At 44.0% G+C, this 15,157-nt stretch overlaps 1 protein-coding gene across 1 annotated transcript in view; it reads right to left on the reverse strand.

Annotated features, from left to right (window-relative positions):
• The window catches only part of LOC132823312 (AT-rich interactive domain-containing protein 5B-like), a 101,254-nt gene that overhangs the window by 70,803 nt on the left and 15,294 nt on the right, over nucleotides 1-15,157 (reverse strand). Inside the window, exon 3 of the mRNA XM_060836988.1 lies at nucleotides 2,709-2,934. Within this exon, the coding sequence (XP_060692971.1) occupies nucleotides 2,709-2,934 (226 nt within the window). The remainder of the gene's footprint in view (nucleotides 1-2,708; nucleotides 2,935-15,157) is intronic.

The following is a 15,157-nucleotide window of genomic DNA, read 5'->3' on the forward strand; positions in this document are numbered from 1 at the left end:
TCCAAAGATAACAACCCTAGCCAATCCCATTTTTCCTGATAACCTAAAATACACTTCAATCTGGGCAATAGCCTCAATAAAACCTGAAAGAACAGCAGATGCTGTAAATCAGAAACAAATAAAGAAGTTGCTGGAAAAACTCAGCAGGTCTGGCAGCATCTGTGCAGAGAAATCAGACTTGACGTTTTGGGCCCAGTGGCCCCTCAGAACTGTTCCAGAATAACTTCCTGGCTGTAACTGTTCTATGCTTTGGAAATAAAGACAAACATCACTTTAATTACTTGACCAGCCTCCTTCAGGGATCTGTGGGGTTGAACTCCAAGATCTTTTGTTATTCTACCCTTCTCGGTATCCTACCATTCATTCTGTCCTTCCTTGCTGTGTCAGCTCTCCTCAAATGCATGATCTCATTTCTTTAGGCTGTAGTCCATTTGTCATGGTTTTTGCCAATCTGACTAACCCGTTCACATCTTCCTTCATCACCAACCACGCACTCCTTTTTTACATCATCCTGAATCTATTTGAAATACCACAATTCTGCTTCTCTTTTTTTCCTTCTCCAGGGAACTGTCACTAGTGAATTACTGATAATCCCTAAAAAAAATCAATTATTCCTCACACGACAAATTCTCTGTATGTATACAGACATCAGGGGAGCTCTTAAACTGAAGTACACTTGAACAAGGAAAGACACAGTGAAGTTTAGTCATCCAATAATCAACATTTTTCATCTTCCGCATGCAATAAAAAATGTACTAAAATAGTACTGAAAAAATTCAGCCTGAGAGTATAGTATGATTCATGTGTCTACTATTTCAACTCCTAAGTAGACACTTGATCCTTCATAAAATATTATAAAACTAACCAAAACAACTAGAATGTGACTCAATGAGGTTCTATTCATGATCTTGAAAAGTTGGCAAACTCCCTATTTACTATCACAGGTGTTTAAACTGGAGACACTTTTTTTAAAGCTAAAACATGCACTACTGATAAAAGAACCATGGTTCACCTTCTACACTGATTTCGTGAAACATCAGCAATAGTTATATCTTGCAGTATCCATCACGAGCTGCTCAAAGTGTCACAAAACACTTTATAATCCCACAAGGTCCTGAGTAGAGATGTTGCAATGAATAATAAAAAAAACACTGCAAGGACTTAGTGCACAGGTGGACACTTCTTGTCCGGACATATCCCTGAAACATCACGAAAGTTTCAGTCCCTCTAAGTACCACTGTGGGATGACCAGTTGGAGATGGCTAGCACACAGATCAATTCACACCAACAGTACGGGATTCAATATTGCTGCTGCTGAGGCGAATCTAAGGTCTAACTCCTTGCCCTACTTTAATAAAAATTAACATTTTGCAGTAGTTTGGTTAAAAAAAAATTCAACCTACCAATCCTTTCTAGTTGCAGCTTGAAAAGGAAACCGCTTCTTAGCATGAAGTTTAAACATAGCTCACCTACTCAATGAAGGGACATTCCAACTGAGGGGTTCGGAAGCTCAGCATTACCCAAGGCTAAGCTGGTCTGAATCCAGGGTCCTTTTCAACATTAGTTCCAGCACTTATTATTCAAGGCTTCAATCCACAACAAAGCAATGCTCCCACTTTAAAATTTAGCAATTGCTGGATCATGATCAAGCTCCGTGCTTACTGACTAACATGTCAAGTATGACAATAACTAAAAATAGTAAGCCCCTTATTAACTTGGGGTCTCATACACACAAAAATAAAAGCCCTCTGTTCAGGTAATGGCCCCTGTATACATCCCTACAGGATTTACAAACTCCACAGGAAATGGCAGTTAACATTACCAGTCAATCCCCTGGACAGGTACGTATTGGGAGTGCCCACTCAATGCCCACTTCATTGAACTACAGCCATTTTTGAGTTGGTTTTGATTTTTGTGACATGTGCAACGCCAAGATCAAAGAGGCCACCACCCGATACAGCACAGCACTCTGCTTCCCAGTTACTCTGTCATGCTTGTAGATTGAACATATTTTTTTTTAAATTAGACAGAGCTCACGAGAGCAAGAGAAAGCTCAATGACAAGTTGATCTGGAGCTAGGCAGGTTTTATTGGGAAGCCCAGGTTGGCGGAGCCAATCCAATAAAAAACAAATCAATTCAATAAATAAATATCAGTGTCCAAGATGGACATTGCCTGACAGACAAACAGCACGGAATCAGACTAACCTGTCCATATCAAACATAATCCCAAACTAAACTAGCTCCACATCCTTTCCTATTCACTTCCTTATCCAAGTCTCTTTTAAACTTGTAACTTGCACCCACATCCACCACTATTTCTGGAAGTTCATTCCACGTGCGAACGACCCTCTGAAAAAAAAAGTACCCCTCACGTCTTTGCAAAATCTCCCTCCACTCGCCTTAAATGTGCTCCCTAGTCTTGAAATCCCCCATTTCTGGGAGAAGATACCTACCATTAACTCCATCTACTCCCCTCAGTATTTTATAAACTTCTATCAGGTTGCCTCTCAGCCTCTGCTCAAGTCTCCCTTTTTACTAACAGAAAATCCAAATTCCATAAATGTGGAAAATTAGCTGATCGTGACAGAAATATCAGCATTCAACGATTCACAGGACCAGGGGAGGGAATAGTAAATCTCAGTTGACTGCATTAATTCTTTATCAAGTTTTATTTTTAAACAAATTCACTAACTGGACAAATCCTCACCTGAACTTTCAAATTCGTTTTCCACACTGTTTGAAGAGTGGTAGCAGTGTAAAGGTGATGTGATGTTCAGCTCAGGGTCCTCCTTGTGGTCACTGCTGTCCAAATCAATAGAGCTGCATTTCTCTTCCTCAGTGCCTGTGGTCCATTGGGAACTCTCAGTGCAGACCCATTTCGCCAAATCTTGGAGACGGATGATTATTCTTTTGGAGGCTGCAATGACCTCATCCTATCACACGAGAAAGTAAAGTTTAATCAACTGTTAATAAGTTTCAACTGGACTAAGTATTAAAACAAAATTGCAAAGTTTCCATTCAGGCCTGCCTATAACATCGTAAAATGCTTCTCACACACAATTAACTGCACCCAAAGTTCAAGATATCATAAGAGCAGAAACCGCTCCGATCATTAAGACAAGGACGGGAGTCAGTTTGCTTTCTGACGCTATTATGGGAACAATTCCAGCCGGAAACTTCATTAACAAAAGGGAGATTTCTGTACTGCACTGGAAATGCAAAATAGATTCGGAGTTCAAACACTTCTGATCCACAGCTAACAGTAATACTGAAACCTGATATTTGATATTATAGTTAAGTCTTCAGTGCTTTACAAAGAAGTCCAGCTTTAAAAAATCACAATGTAGGTCACTCATCTGGATAGACAAAGATTCCAAGCTGGATTCTTCATATCTGAGAAACCACCTGATCTTAACAGTTGGCCTCAGCAACCCAGGGACAGGAGGGCTATACTGGACAGATTTTCTTTGCTTCTGATCACTATTCCTATCACAAAGGAGGCAATGGCCTAACGGTGTTATTGCTGGACTGTCAATCCAGAGAACTGGATTAACTGGGGACATGGGTTTGAATCCTGTTATGGCAGATGGTGGAATTTAAATTCAATTAAAAATCTGGAATTTAAAAAAAAAAGTCTAATGATAACCATGAAACCTTTGCCAATTGTTGGAAAAGCCCATCTGGTTCACTGATGTCCTTAAGGGAAGGCACCTGCCATCCTTACCTGGTCTGGGTCTACATGTGACTCCAGACCCATACAATATGGTTAACTCTTAACTGGCCTCTGGGTAATTAGGGATGGGTAATAAATGCTGGTCCAGCCAGAGATACTCCTATCTAGTGAATGAATAAAAAAAATTCTATGTCTACATTAAACTCTCAATCATATGGGGAACACAGAAGTCCCAAAACAAATCTCTGGGAAATACCAATTCTGTGAAAAAAATACAAAAGTGCTGGGTGGAGGAACAAGCAATGAACAAAAGAGTTAGCACATATTTCTACCATCCTTTCAAGTGAAAAATATTTTTTTTAACATCACCTCTAAACCACTTATTCCTCACATTAAACCTTAGCCCTCTAGCCTTAGGCACATCTGCCATGGGGAAAGATGTCTCACAATCTACCATGGATCTATCCCTCTCATAATTTTGTATACCTCAATCAGACCTTCCCCCAACCCCGCCTCCTCTGCTCCATGGAAAACAAACCCAACCTATCCAGTCTCTCCTCATAAGTGAAACTTCTCACACCAGGATACACACTGGTGAGCCGCCTCTGCACCCTCCCCAATGCAATCACAACATTCCAATAGTGTGGCAATCAGAACTGCCAACAGTATGCAATCTCTGGCCTAACCAATGTTTGATGAAGTTGTAACAAGACTTCCTTGCTCTATATGCCTCTGCCCCAGTTAATGAAGGCAAGCATCCTGTATACCTTCTTCCCCATCACGTCTCCCTTTGCTGATACATTCAGGGATCTATGGACTTGTACACCAAGGTCCCTTTGTTTCTCAATAGATCCTAGTACCTACCATTCAAGGTGTAAATCATTCTCTCATTGACCTTCCAAAATGTATCACTTCGCACTTACGAGGATTAAATTCCATCTGCCATTGCTCTGCCCAATTTACTAGCGATAAAAGGCCGGAGCGTGAGATCATCCTCCTCACTTTGAACAACATCAATTTTCATGTCATCTGTAAACTCACTAATCATACCTTCTACATTCACATCCAAGTTGTTAATGGGGTAAATGGCAAACAGCAAGGGTGCCTGCACCATTGGTCAGAGGCTCCAATCACAAAAATAACCCTCTGCCATCACCCTTTGCTGCCAATTTTGGATCCAGGTTGCCAACTTTCCTTAGATCACATGAACTCTTACATTTTGGAACCACCTTCAATGTGGGACCCTGTCAAAGGCCTTACTGAAGTCCATGTAAACCACATCAACAGCACTATCTTTTCAAAAACTCAGTCAGACAGGACCTTCCTGCAACAACTTCATGCTGACTATCTCCGTTCAATTGCCGACTTTCCAAGTATTGATTAATCCTGTCCCTCAGACACTTTTTCCCCCAATAATTTCCCTCCCCCTGCTGGTAGACTATCTGCTCTGTAATTACCTGACCTATCCCTGCTGCCCTTCTTGAACAAAGGAAACACATTAGCCATCCTTCAGTCATCCAGCACTTAATCTGTGACTAGCAAAATTTTTTTTTTAAAAAAATCAATTTCATAATGCAACAGAGTCAGTCTCCCCACACTGATTTTTACATCTGATTGAACAAATAAATTTTAGTTGCAACAAGTTTTCAAGTTTTCTTTTCCACGTGAAATAACTCCACGCTGGTACTTACTCAAAGAAAGTTCTTGACACTGAACCAGCAAAGTATTAACTATCTCTGCCAGGGGCTTTATCTTTTGCCTGCCATAGCAACCTCGGATACCTCTCATCAGGCCCTAGTGATTTATGCTAAAATATCCAATACCACCAACTCAACAAATCTTAACATGTTCTAGAACTTGGAGAAAGGGAGGACTGCAGATGCTGGAGACCAGAGTTGAAAAGTGTGGTGCTGGAAAAACACAGCAGGACAGGCAGCATCCAAGGAACAGGAGAATCGAAGTTTCGGGCATAAGCACTTCTTCAGGAATGAGGCTGGTGTGCCAAGCAGGCTGAGATAAAAGGTAGGGAGGAGGGGCGCTGGGAATACGATAGGTGGAAAGAGGCGAGGGTGATAGGCCGGAGAGGGGGTGGGGCCGGAGAGATCAGGAAGATTATTGCAGGTCAAGAGGGTGGTGCTGAATCCGGGGGTTGGGACTGAGATAAGGTGGGGGGAGGTGAAAAGAGGAAGCTAGAGAAACCTACATTTGTCCTGTCGCAAATTCACCTGCACCTCCACACACATCATTTACTGTATCCACTGCACCCGATGTGGTCTCCTCTACATTGGGGAGACAGGCCGCCTACTTGCAAAACATTTCAGGGAACGCCTCTGGGACACCCGCATCAACCAACCCAACCGCCCCGTGGCGGAACACTAACTCCCCCTCCCACTCCGCCAAGGACATGCAGGTCCTTGGCCTCCTCCATCTCCAGACCCTGGCCACAAGACGCCTAGAGGAAGAGCGCCTCATCTTCTGCCTAGGAACTCTCCAACCACACGGGATGAATGTAGAATGCAGGGACCGGGACAACAATGCCAACTCCAGAAACCAATAGAAAACCACAACCTCCACGCGCATAATTTGCAAGACAGGAGATCAAGGTGCAAGTTTACACTGCATTAAAAAACAGATTCAATTATATTTGAACTTCATGGGCTGAGGCAGCCTACTTCTTATGGACTGGTCACTAGAGGGTGGTTTTACTCCTGGTTTAGGCTGGTATATTAACCATACAGAAGGGCCGATGGAAGGAACTAAAAATTCACAAAAGGTGTATTAATTGGAGGAATTCAAGTTCAATCTGCGCTCAATCTGGTGTCCTTTGGGAGTTCAACACTAGGAGCATTAGCTGCTCCCAAGGGTCACGGGTTGGCTCGCTCATTACAGAGGGACACAACTGGTGGTGAATTTAACTGAGGGTCACCCATACCTCAGGTGAGGGGTGAGAGGTGAGACCCTCATGGTAATCTCAGTTGGTGTGGGTACCGAGCCCATGCTGTTGCAGTCATTCTGCATCGCAAACTAGCTATCCAACCAATTGAGCTAACTGACTCCCTGTTGTGATACCACTAGATACTCACTTCCCTCCAAGGCCCCAAGGGATCCTTCCATATCCGCCACAAGTTCACCTGTACCTCCACACACATCATCTATTGCATCCGCTGCACCCGATGTGGCCTCCTCTATATTGGTGAGACAGGTCGCTTACTTGCGGAACGCTTCAGAGAACACCTCTGGGCCGCCCGAACCAACCAACCCAATCACCCCGTGGCTCAACACTTTAACTCCCCCTCCCACTCCACCGAGGACATGCAGGTCCTTGGACTCCTCCACCGGCAGAACACAACTACACGACGGCTGGAGGAGGAGCGCCTCATCTTCCGCCTGGGAACCCTCCAACCACAAGGTATGAATTCAGATTTCTCCAGCTTCCTCATTTCCCCTCCCCCCACCTTGTCTCAGTCGGTTCCCTCAACTCAGCACCGCCCTCCTAACCTGCAATCCTCTTCCTGACCTCTCCGCCCCCACCCCACTCCGGCCTATCACCCTCACCTTGACCTCCTTCCACCTATCCCACCTCCATCGCCCCTCCCCCTAGTCCCTCCTCCCTACCTTTTATCTCAGCCTGCTTGGCTCTCTCTCTTATTCCTGATGAAGGGCTTATGCTCGAAACGTCGAATTCTCTATTCCTGAGATGCTGCCTGGCCTGCTGTGCTTTGACCAGCAACACATTTGCAGCTGTGATACCACTAGATACCAATAGTGAAAACGGCTAAGTTAACATTGAAAATTTGGAAGTGAAGATAGCACTGAATGATATGATAATGTCCCCCTCTCCCTCTCTTGCAGACTGTCCCTCCAACGGCTACATCTTTCCAATTTCAGCCAGGTCACCAAGGGAAAGTGTTGCACACAGCCAAGTGATTTGTGACAAAAACATAACTGGGTCACCTTCATTTGTCTGCCAGCAGCAGACTGGAAAACAATCCTACATGGTACCCAGTTCACCTCTGCCTCAGTGAGACCAGAGGAGACCCAAAAGTGAAGGAGAGGGGAGGAGTGGAATGAAATTAAGTCCTCAGGAAAAGAAAACACATATTCAATTGAAATTAAGTAAACATCAATCCGGGTGGAACAGTGGCTCGGTTAATCAGAATTTGCCCAAGTCAGGATCAGTTACCAATTCAAATCAATTTCCCCCAGAGATGCTATTAGTGATCACTGTTTAAAATACATTCACCCAAACAAGGAAAACAAAAATCTCTTTCAAGCACCAATACATCTGGGTAAGAGACAGCCAACAAACTGGTCAGTCAATCTGCCTTCAAAATCAACACCTAAAAACTCTCAAAAGCCCTCTCCAGTTTTGTTTTTGAAAACTTAAAATTGCCTGCCACAAACACAATTTCATTGTGAGAATTTTTATTTAAATTTATTTTAAGTAGTTCCACTAATTTGAGTGTAACTCTATACCAAACAAAAGAATTCCACTATTAAGCCCAGTTCCTCATACAAGTGAGCTTTTTCTCAATATCTTTAGAAAATGCTCCCACTGGGCAGCTCCTGTCAGATCAGTGGATTATGGCTATTGTTAAAAGCTCTTACTGCCATGGAAACCATGCTGATCTTAACATTAAAGCTGGGCAAGAATGCAGCAGCAATTCACTGCTCAAGATAAGCTCGATCAGTTTGTAGGATTTGGTACACCACAATGCATCATTCTCTGACCTAACTGCAAGATCTACTTGGTAGATTCTATCCAGCACATACCAGCCACCAGCATCTTGCAGGCAGGACATCCAACTTGGATGGGGTTGGATTATGTCAACTAAAAGCATTTTGGCAAGTGCTTTCTTTTTGCACAAGAGAGTAATAAATGTCGGGAACCCTCTGCCTGGAAGCAGCAGACACAGGTAGCACTACTTAGACAAACATGAGGAGGCAGGGAACAGAGAGAGAGATGGACCACATGCAGGAAAATGGGGTTAGTTTAGAATGGCTGCAAATGTGTTGCTGGTCAAAGCACAGCAGGTTAGGCAGCATCTCAGGAATAGAGAATTCGACGTTTCGAGCATAAGCCCTTCATCAGGAATAAGAGAGAGAGCCAAGCAGGCTAAGATAAAAGGTAGGGAGGAGGGACTAGGGGGAGGGGCGATGGAGGTGGGATAGGTGGAAGGAGGTCAAGGTGAGGGTGATAGGCCGGAGTGGGGTGGGGGCGGAGAGGTCAGGAAGGAGATTGCAGGTTAGGAGGGCGGTGCTGAGTTGAGGGAACCGACTGAGACAAGGTGGGGGGAGGGGAAATGAGGAAACTGGAGAAATCTGAATTCATACCTTGTGGTTGGAGGGTTCCCAGGCGGAAGATGAGGCGCTCCTCCTCCAGCTGTCGTGTTGTTGTGTTCTGCCGGTGGAGGAGTCCAAGGACCTGCATGTCCTCGGTGGAGTGGGAGGGGGAGTTAAAGTGTTGAGCCACGGGGTGATTGGGTTGGTTGGTTCGGGCGGCCCGGAGGTGTTCTCTGAAGCGTTCCGCAAGTAAACGGCCTGTCTCCCCAATATAGAGGAGGCCACATCGGGTGCAGCGGATGCAATAGATAATGTGTGTGGAGGTACAGGTGAACTTGTGGCGGATATGGAAGGATCCCTTGGGGCCTTGGAGGGAAGTGAGTGTGGAGATGTGGGCGCAGGTTTTACATTTCCTGCGGTTGCAGGGGAAGGTGCCGGGGGTGGAGGTTGGGTTGGTGGGGGGTGTGGATCTGACGAGGGAGTCACGAAGGGAGTGGTCCTTGCGGAACGCTGATAGGGGAGGGGAGGGAAATATATCCTTGGTGGTGGGGTCCGTTTGGAGGTGGCGGAAATGGCGGCGGATGATACGTTGTATGCGGAGGTTGGTGGGGTGGTAGGTGAGAACCAGTGGGGTTCTGTCTTGGTGGCGGTTGGAGGAGCGGGGCTCAAGGGCGGAGGAGCAGGAAGTGGAGGCGATGCGGTGGAGGGCATCGTCGATCACGTCTGGGGGGAATCTGCGGTCCTTGAAGAAGGAGGCCATCTGGGCTGTGCGGTGTTGGAACTGGTCCTCCTGGGAGCAGTTTAGAATGGCACCATGGACAGTGTAAATATGGCGGGCCAAAGGGCCTGTTCTTGTGCTGGACTGTTCTCTGTAACTATCACATAATCTTTACCTAAGATGACTCAAAGTTGTTTCACACCTTCTGCGAGTTGCGGAATCAGCATTCTGACACCACCAACATCTGATAGTATCAGGCTGCAAAACTTCGGCCAGTCCTGCCCTGCCATTCCAATCACAGACCCAAGATGAAAAGAAGTTAGAAAATTGCAGAGCGAATGGCCCACGCTATCAGTTACACTCCTCCATAGACTTCCGGGGCCATTTTTGCCTCGGTCCATCGTTTTCACCAAAAAAATGGTTCTATAGAATCCATCTCCCAGGCCCCGCTGTCAAGGAAAGGCCACCAGCATTCTCAAAGATCCATCCCACCCTGGCAATGTTTTTCTACAACCTCTACCATTGGGGAGAAGGTACAGAAACCTGAACACATGCACCAGCCAGTTTCATAACAGTTTCTACCTTGTTGTGAGAATACTGAATGGACTCTCAAACTCTTAACATTCACCTGTACCTGTGTTTTTGTTTTTGCTGCTGTTTACCTGTTATTTACTTATCTATGCTACTTAACTCTGTGATCTGCCTGTATTGCTCACAAGACAAAGCTTTTCACGGTGCCTCGATACACACGACAATCAATTCAATTCAAATACTGATGGCACTAAACTGGATAGCCAGCCCCAGATCATGAAAACACCTGATTAACCCCAGTTCCCTGCAGTACAGTGGGAGCATTATTGAGAAAAGGCGCACTTGCATGAGGAGCTGGGCTTAATAATGGAATTCTTTTGTTCGGTGTAGAGTTACTGACTGCATTGCAAACTGTCACCAGCTTCATGTTGCCTGTTAATCAGAGCGATCTCTGCCCCCAGCTAGTACAAACCATCATGGCCACTGGCTGGAAGCATCAGCAGCTTCACTGATTCATCATGCAACTTCAACGACAGCCTGAAAGCTAATCTGCAGCCCTGAAATGGGAAATGCAAACTGGGCGTCAGGATGAGGAGAATCTGATGTGGGCTGAAGAGTGAGGAGTGACACAGCAGAGGAGAACGCAGATCCCAAGTTTCTCAGTCAAGAAGATAGGAAAGAGGAGCAGGCCCTGTATGTGCGGGAGTAAGGAGACTGTCCAGACACAGCAAGTAAGCAAGGAATTGGAAGCAGGTAGCTGTGGATGTGCATGCAAGGTGTCAAGTCTCAAGAACCCAAAAGTGATGTCAGAACAGGATTGACTACCTCCTAGGTGAACAAAAGGACTGAATGCATCTTTGTGTCTCACTAAATACAACAGCAGCCTCAACCAATCAGCTCATCATTACTCACCGACTCAATCACGGTCATGCTTCATAAGTAATACTCTGATGCGCTCTCTCACCAACCAAGCACCGTTGAAAGCCTCACACCTATAGATTACAGGCTGCACATCCAACTATTTCATCATAAAAGGCACATCAGCCAAACAGACTGTATTATGGTCACCACTCGACCCCTTCTTCCAGCACGGATCTCGCTGCACTCCCATGCAAGCCTTGAGCCACTTTAATTCGTGGATTTTACGTTGCATGTGACAACCAATGTCACAGTTTCCAATGCAGCACAAATCAGTATCCACACAGTATCAGTGCTGCATTGGGAGCTTGGGCTGTTCACCACCATGGTTGACAATTGCATCAAGGAGCCTTGCAGCTGCTCAGTAGTTTGTCTCCATACACATGGGTGGGTTTGTGGAACACCACCCCTAGTAAAGCAGCTCTGGCTCCATGGACCAAAACCCACCTGTACCCTCAGTAAGACAGTAACCCACCTCCTAACTTTACCACTCCATGCCAGTCAGTGAACAGGCCCACACTGCAGCAATTCACACTTGGTCCACCCAACTGCCTCTGGCAAAGCAGAATAAAATGTAGATTACTCCTAGAACAGAGAACCTCAATAACCTCTCTTACTCAACGAGGGAACAATAAACCGCAAGACCAGCAACAGCTAGGAAACAAAAATTCATTGGAACACATTTTCAGTCAGTGACAAATGTAACTCTTGCCCTACTCTGATATTATTGCAGTGACTGCAGCAGATGGCAGATTATACGGAGGCTACGCCAGGCTGAAGTATTGATGTCTCACACTGATGTCATTTGTTGCTGAGTTTCAGATAAGAGAATTGCTTCTTCAACATCCTGAACCAATACAGCTTCCTTCAACCTCCTCCTATTACACCCTCTTCTGGTAGCTTGCCTTTGTTCGAGTGATCTCAGTTCACCCTTAAACTCATGCCGAACCCCAAAGCTCACACCCAGTCGTCCACCAAGTACAGACCCAGATTACCCAAGAACAAATCCAACAAACATTCAAAGCAACCTTTGAAAGATTCTGATCCTTTGAAAGTATATTCCTGTATCTGGTCTCTGCCTCTGATCAGGGCTCTGTGTGGATACACAATCACTCTGCTAATACCAGCCATTTAAACCTCTGCCTTAAAAAGAGAGAGAGACTTTTGTTAGACGACCTGATTAAAACAGAGATTCCAGAACTTAAAACTCTACACCAATTGTTTCAACATATTGTTAAGTAACTTGATAAATCATCCTCCTCCTGGCAGAACGTATCTAAATACAATAAAAAACAAACTGCACACAAGAAGCAAAACTGAATTTTTATTTCAAGCTTATCCACAGAATGAAACATAAGCAGCACATTTCTAATTTCTGTAGCTGAAGATACAAGGCTGCAACATAATTAGCAGCAATTACTAGTCTTATAGCTAGATGGTCCTTTTGATCAATGGTAAATTAGCTTTCCCACTAATCTGCCTTGACGCTGTTGTGCAAGTTTGTGGCAAATCCTAAAAAAGGCTGGTCAAAGAGTCTTGGGTACTAAAAAAAAGTCAAAGAACTTGAAGATAGCATGCCCAAATGTAACTAACATTGGTTTATTGAACCCCAGAGCAAGGTTGAAGGACCAGATGACCCACTTCTCATCGGTAGAAGGATCACTGGAAGTAAACATTAACTCTGCTTTCTCTGCACAGATGCTGCCAAACCTGCTGAGTTTTCCCAGTATTTTCTGTTTTAAGTAGAGTCATACAGCACAGAAATTGACCCTTTGGTCCAACCAGTCCATGCTAACCATAATCCAAACTAAACTCGTCCCACCTACCCCCGGCCCATTTCCCACCAAACATTTCCTAATCATGTCCTTATCCAAGTATCTTTTAAACATTGTAATTGTACCCACCTCCACCACTTCCTCAGGAAGTTATTCCACATGCAAACTACGATGTAACAAATTTGCCCCTCATGTCTTCTTGAAATCTCTTTCCCCTCACCTTAAAAATGTGCCCCCGAACCTTGAAATCCCCCATCCTCCTCTTAGTTTAACTTTTGTTTTAGAAGTTAATTAAACTGAAAGTGTCAAAAATTGAGTCCAGTCTGAATATCAGTTGAATTTACATATGGATAACAGGCAGAAATAATATAAATTTGCCCTTGTCCTTTCCAACAACTTGAGTTCATAAAGCATTTTTTTTTTTACATAGTATAATATTGTAAGATGCCACACAGGAGCACGAGTGGCCACACTGGTTCACTATACAATTTAAAACCAGCTCAACAACACTAAAAACTTACTCCAGTCTCACTTTGTAATGTTGGTTTTGGGAAGAGACATTTTTGTAGCATCTTTATCGATTGCAATTTAACCGGGTAAGCAGTTTCATACTGAAGCATTTCAAAACAGAAAGCAAGCACTGAAAAACCCAATATTGCTTCATCAAGTTCCATCGCCCATCAAGTAACAATCGCACAACAGAAAAAATTGGATTTTTATAAATACACTAACCATAAAAAAAATCCAAAATCTTCAGAAGATGAAAACCCAGAAACATTTTAACTGACAGGAACCATCCAGGGTTAGAGACTGTGCCCTCAGGAGTGTTTAAAATTAGCCAATTCCTTTCCTTCGGTTTCTCTTCCTCCTCCACAGACAATAACTACAGGGATCGGACTTCACTCAATAATACAACCAATAAAAAAAAAACACAAGTGTAGCCAGAACCAATTTTCCCTTTGATTCTCATCTTCCTCTCTGTAACAGGCCTGGATAATTTAGAGGTTTCATTTTATATATTTGTGTAGCGAGAACGGCCAATCATTTAAAGTTCCCTCTTCGTATCAGAGTCAGCCTGCAATCCAGGAGACAAAAGCCGTAAACACAAAGTCAAAGATGACAGCATCCCTTCAAATCTCATGAACTCTATTAACCGTACTCAATATTGATCTTGCTTTTTGTGCACCTTTGCTGCAGCTGTAACATTGAACAGAGCGAGGAATACAATCACTCAACGATCCTTTGTGGTATGATCTGCCTGCACTACACACAAAACAAACTTTGTCACTGTCACTACATGTGACAACAATAAACCAAATCAGAGTAACATCTGGTGAGATTCTATTCTGTAACACTGCCTGCTTGTAGTCACTGAGCTGCAGGAAGACAATAAAACACAGGTGGCAGGCAGTCCTGGCATGTTAAACAAAACTGTAATCTTAAAAGCAATAGCACTCACTGGTTAGGTGTTGTGGTTCTGTTCGCCGAGCTGGGAGTTTTTGTTGCAAACGTTTCGTCCCCTTTGTAGGTGACATCTTCAGTGCTTGGGAGCCTCCTGTGAAGCACTTCTGTGCATAATGCCGGAGGAATCAGGAGGCTCCCAAGCACTGAAGATGTCACCTGGAAAGGGGACGAAACGTTTGTAACAAAAACTCCCAGCTCAGCGAACAGAACCACAACGAGCACCCGAGCTACAAATCTTCTCACAAACTTTGAACTCACTGGTTAGGTGTTCTGGGTAGAGAAATTTTGAAAGCAGAAATGTGCACACAACAATTAGGAACTTAAAATGAAAGTTTCTAGATTTTACTTGCTGAGTGCACAGCTTTGTCACATTCACATGAATTCACAAGAGATTACAGTAGGAAAACTTCCACATTTTAAGTCCAAATATTTCTTAATGTTATAGCTGAATACAGTTCATTTCAAACACTATTCCTGTTTGGTAACTGTCCACTCTAGATATTTAACTACAAGTAGAGATTTCCCTTTAAGTGTCTGGTTAGGAGCCAATGATTGGCTTGCTGACAAGTAAATGTTAAGTTTTTTATTTTTTCTTCCTTCTTAATTTCTTCCTGGATTAACGGTAGTCCTGAACATGCCTGTTTCTACAGCTTTCCAAAAAAAGCAAGCAGGAAACAGAAATGTTAGGAATGAGAAGAATGTGAAACTGCACCAATTCCGAACACTTGGCCGAGTATTCTTTGGTGTATACAGGAGGAAAGCTCAATAAATTCCATTTATCAACATGCTTCCAG

Source organism: Hemiscyllium ocellatum, chromosome 16 (genome assembly GCF_020745735.1).
Source record: "Hemiscyllium ocellatum isolate sHemOce1 chromosome 16, sHemOce1.pat.X.cur, whole genome shotgun sequence".
Classification (NCBI taxonomy): Eukaryota; Metazoa; Chordata; class Chondrichthyes; order Orectolobiformes; family Hemiscylliidae; genus Hemiscyllium; species Hemiscyllium ocellatum.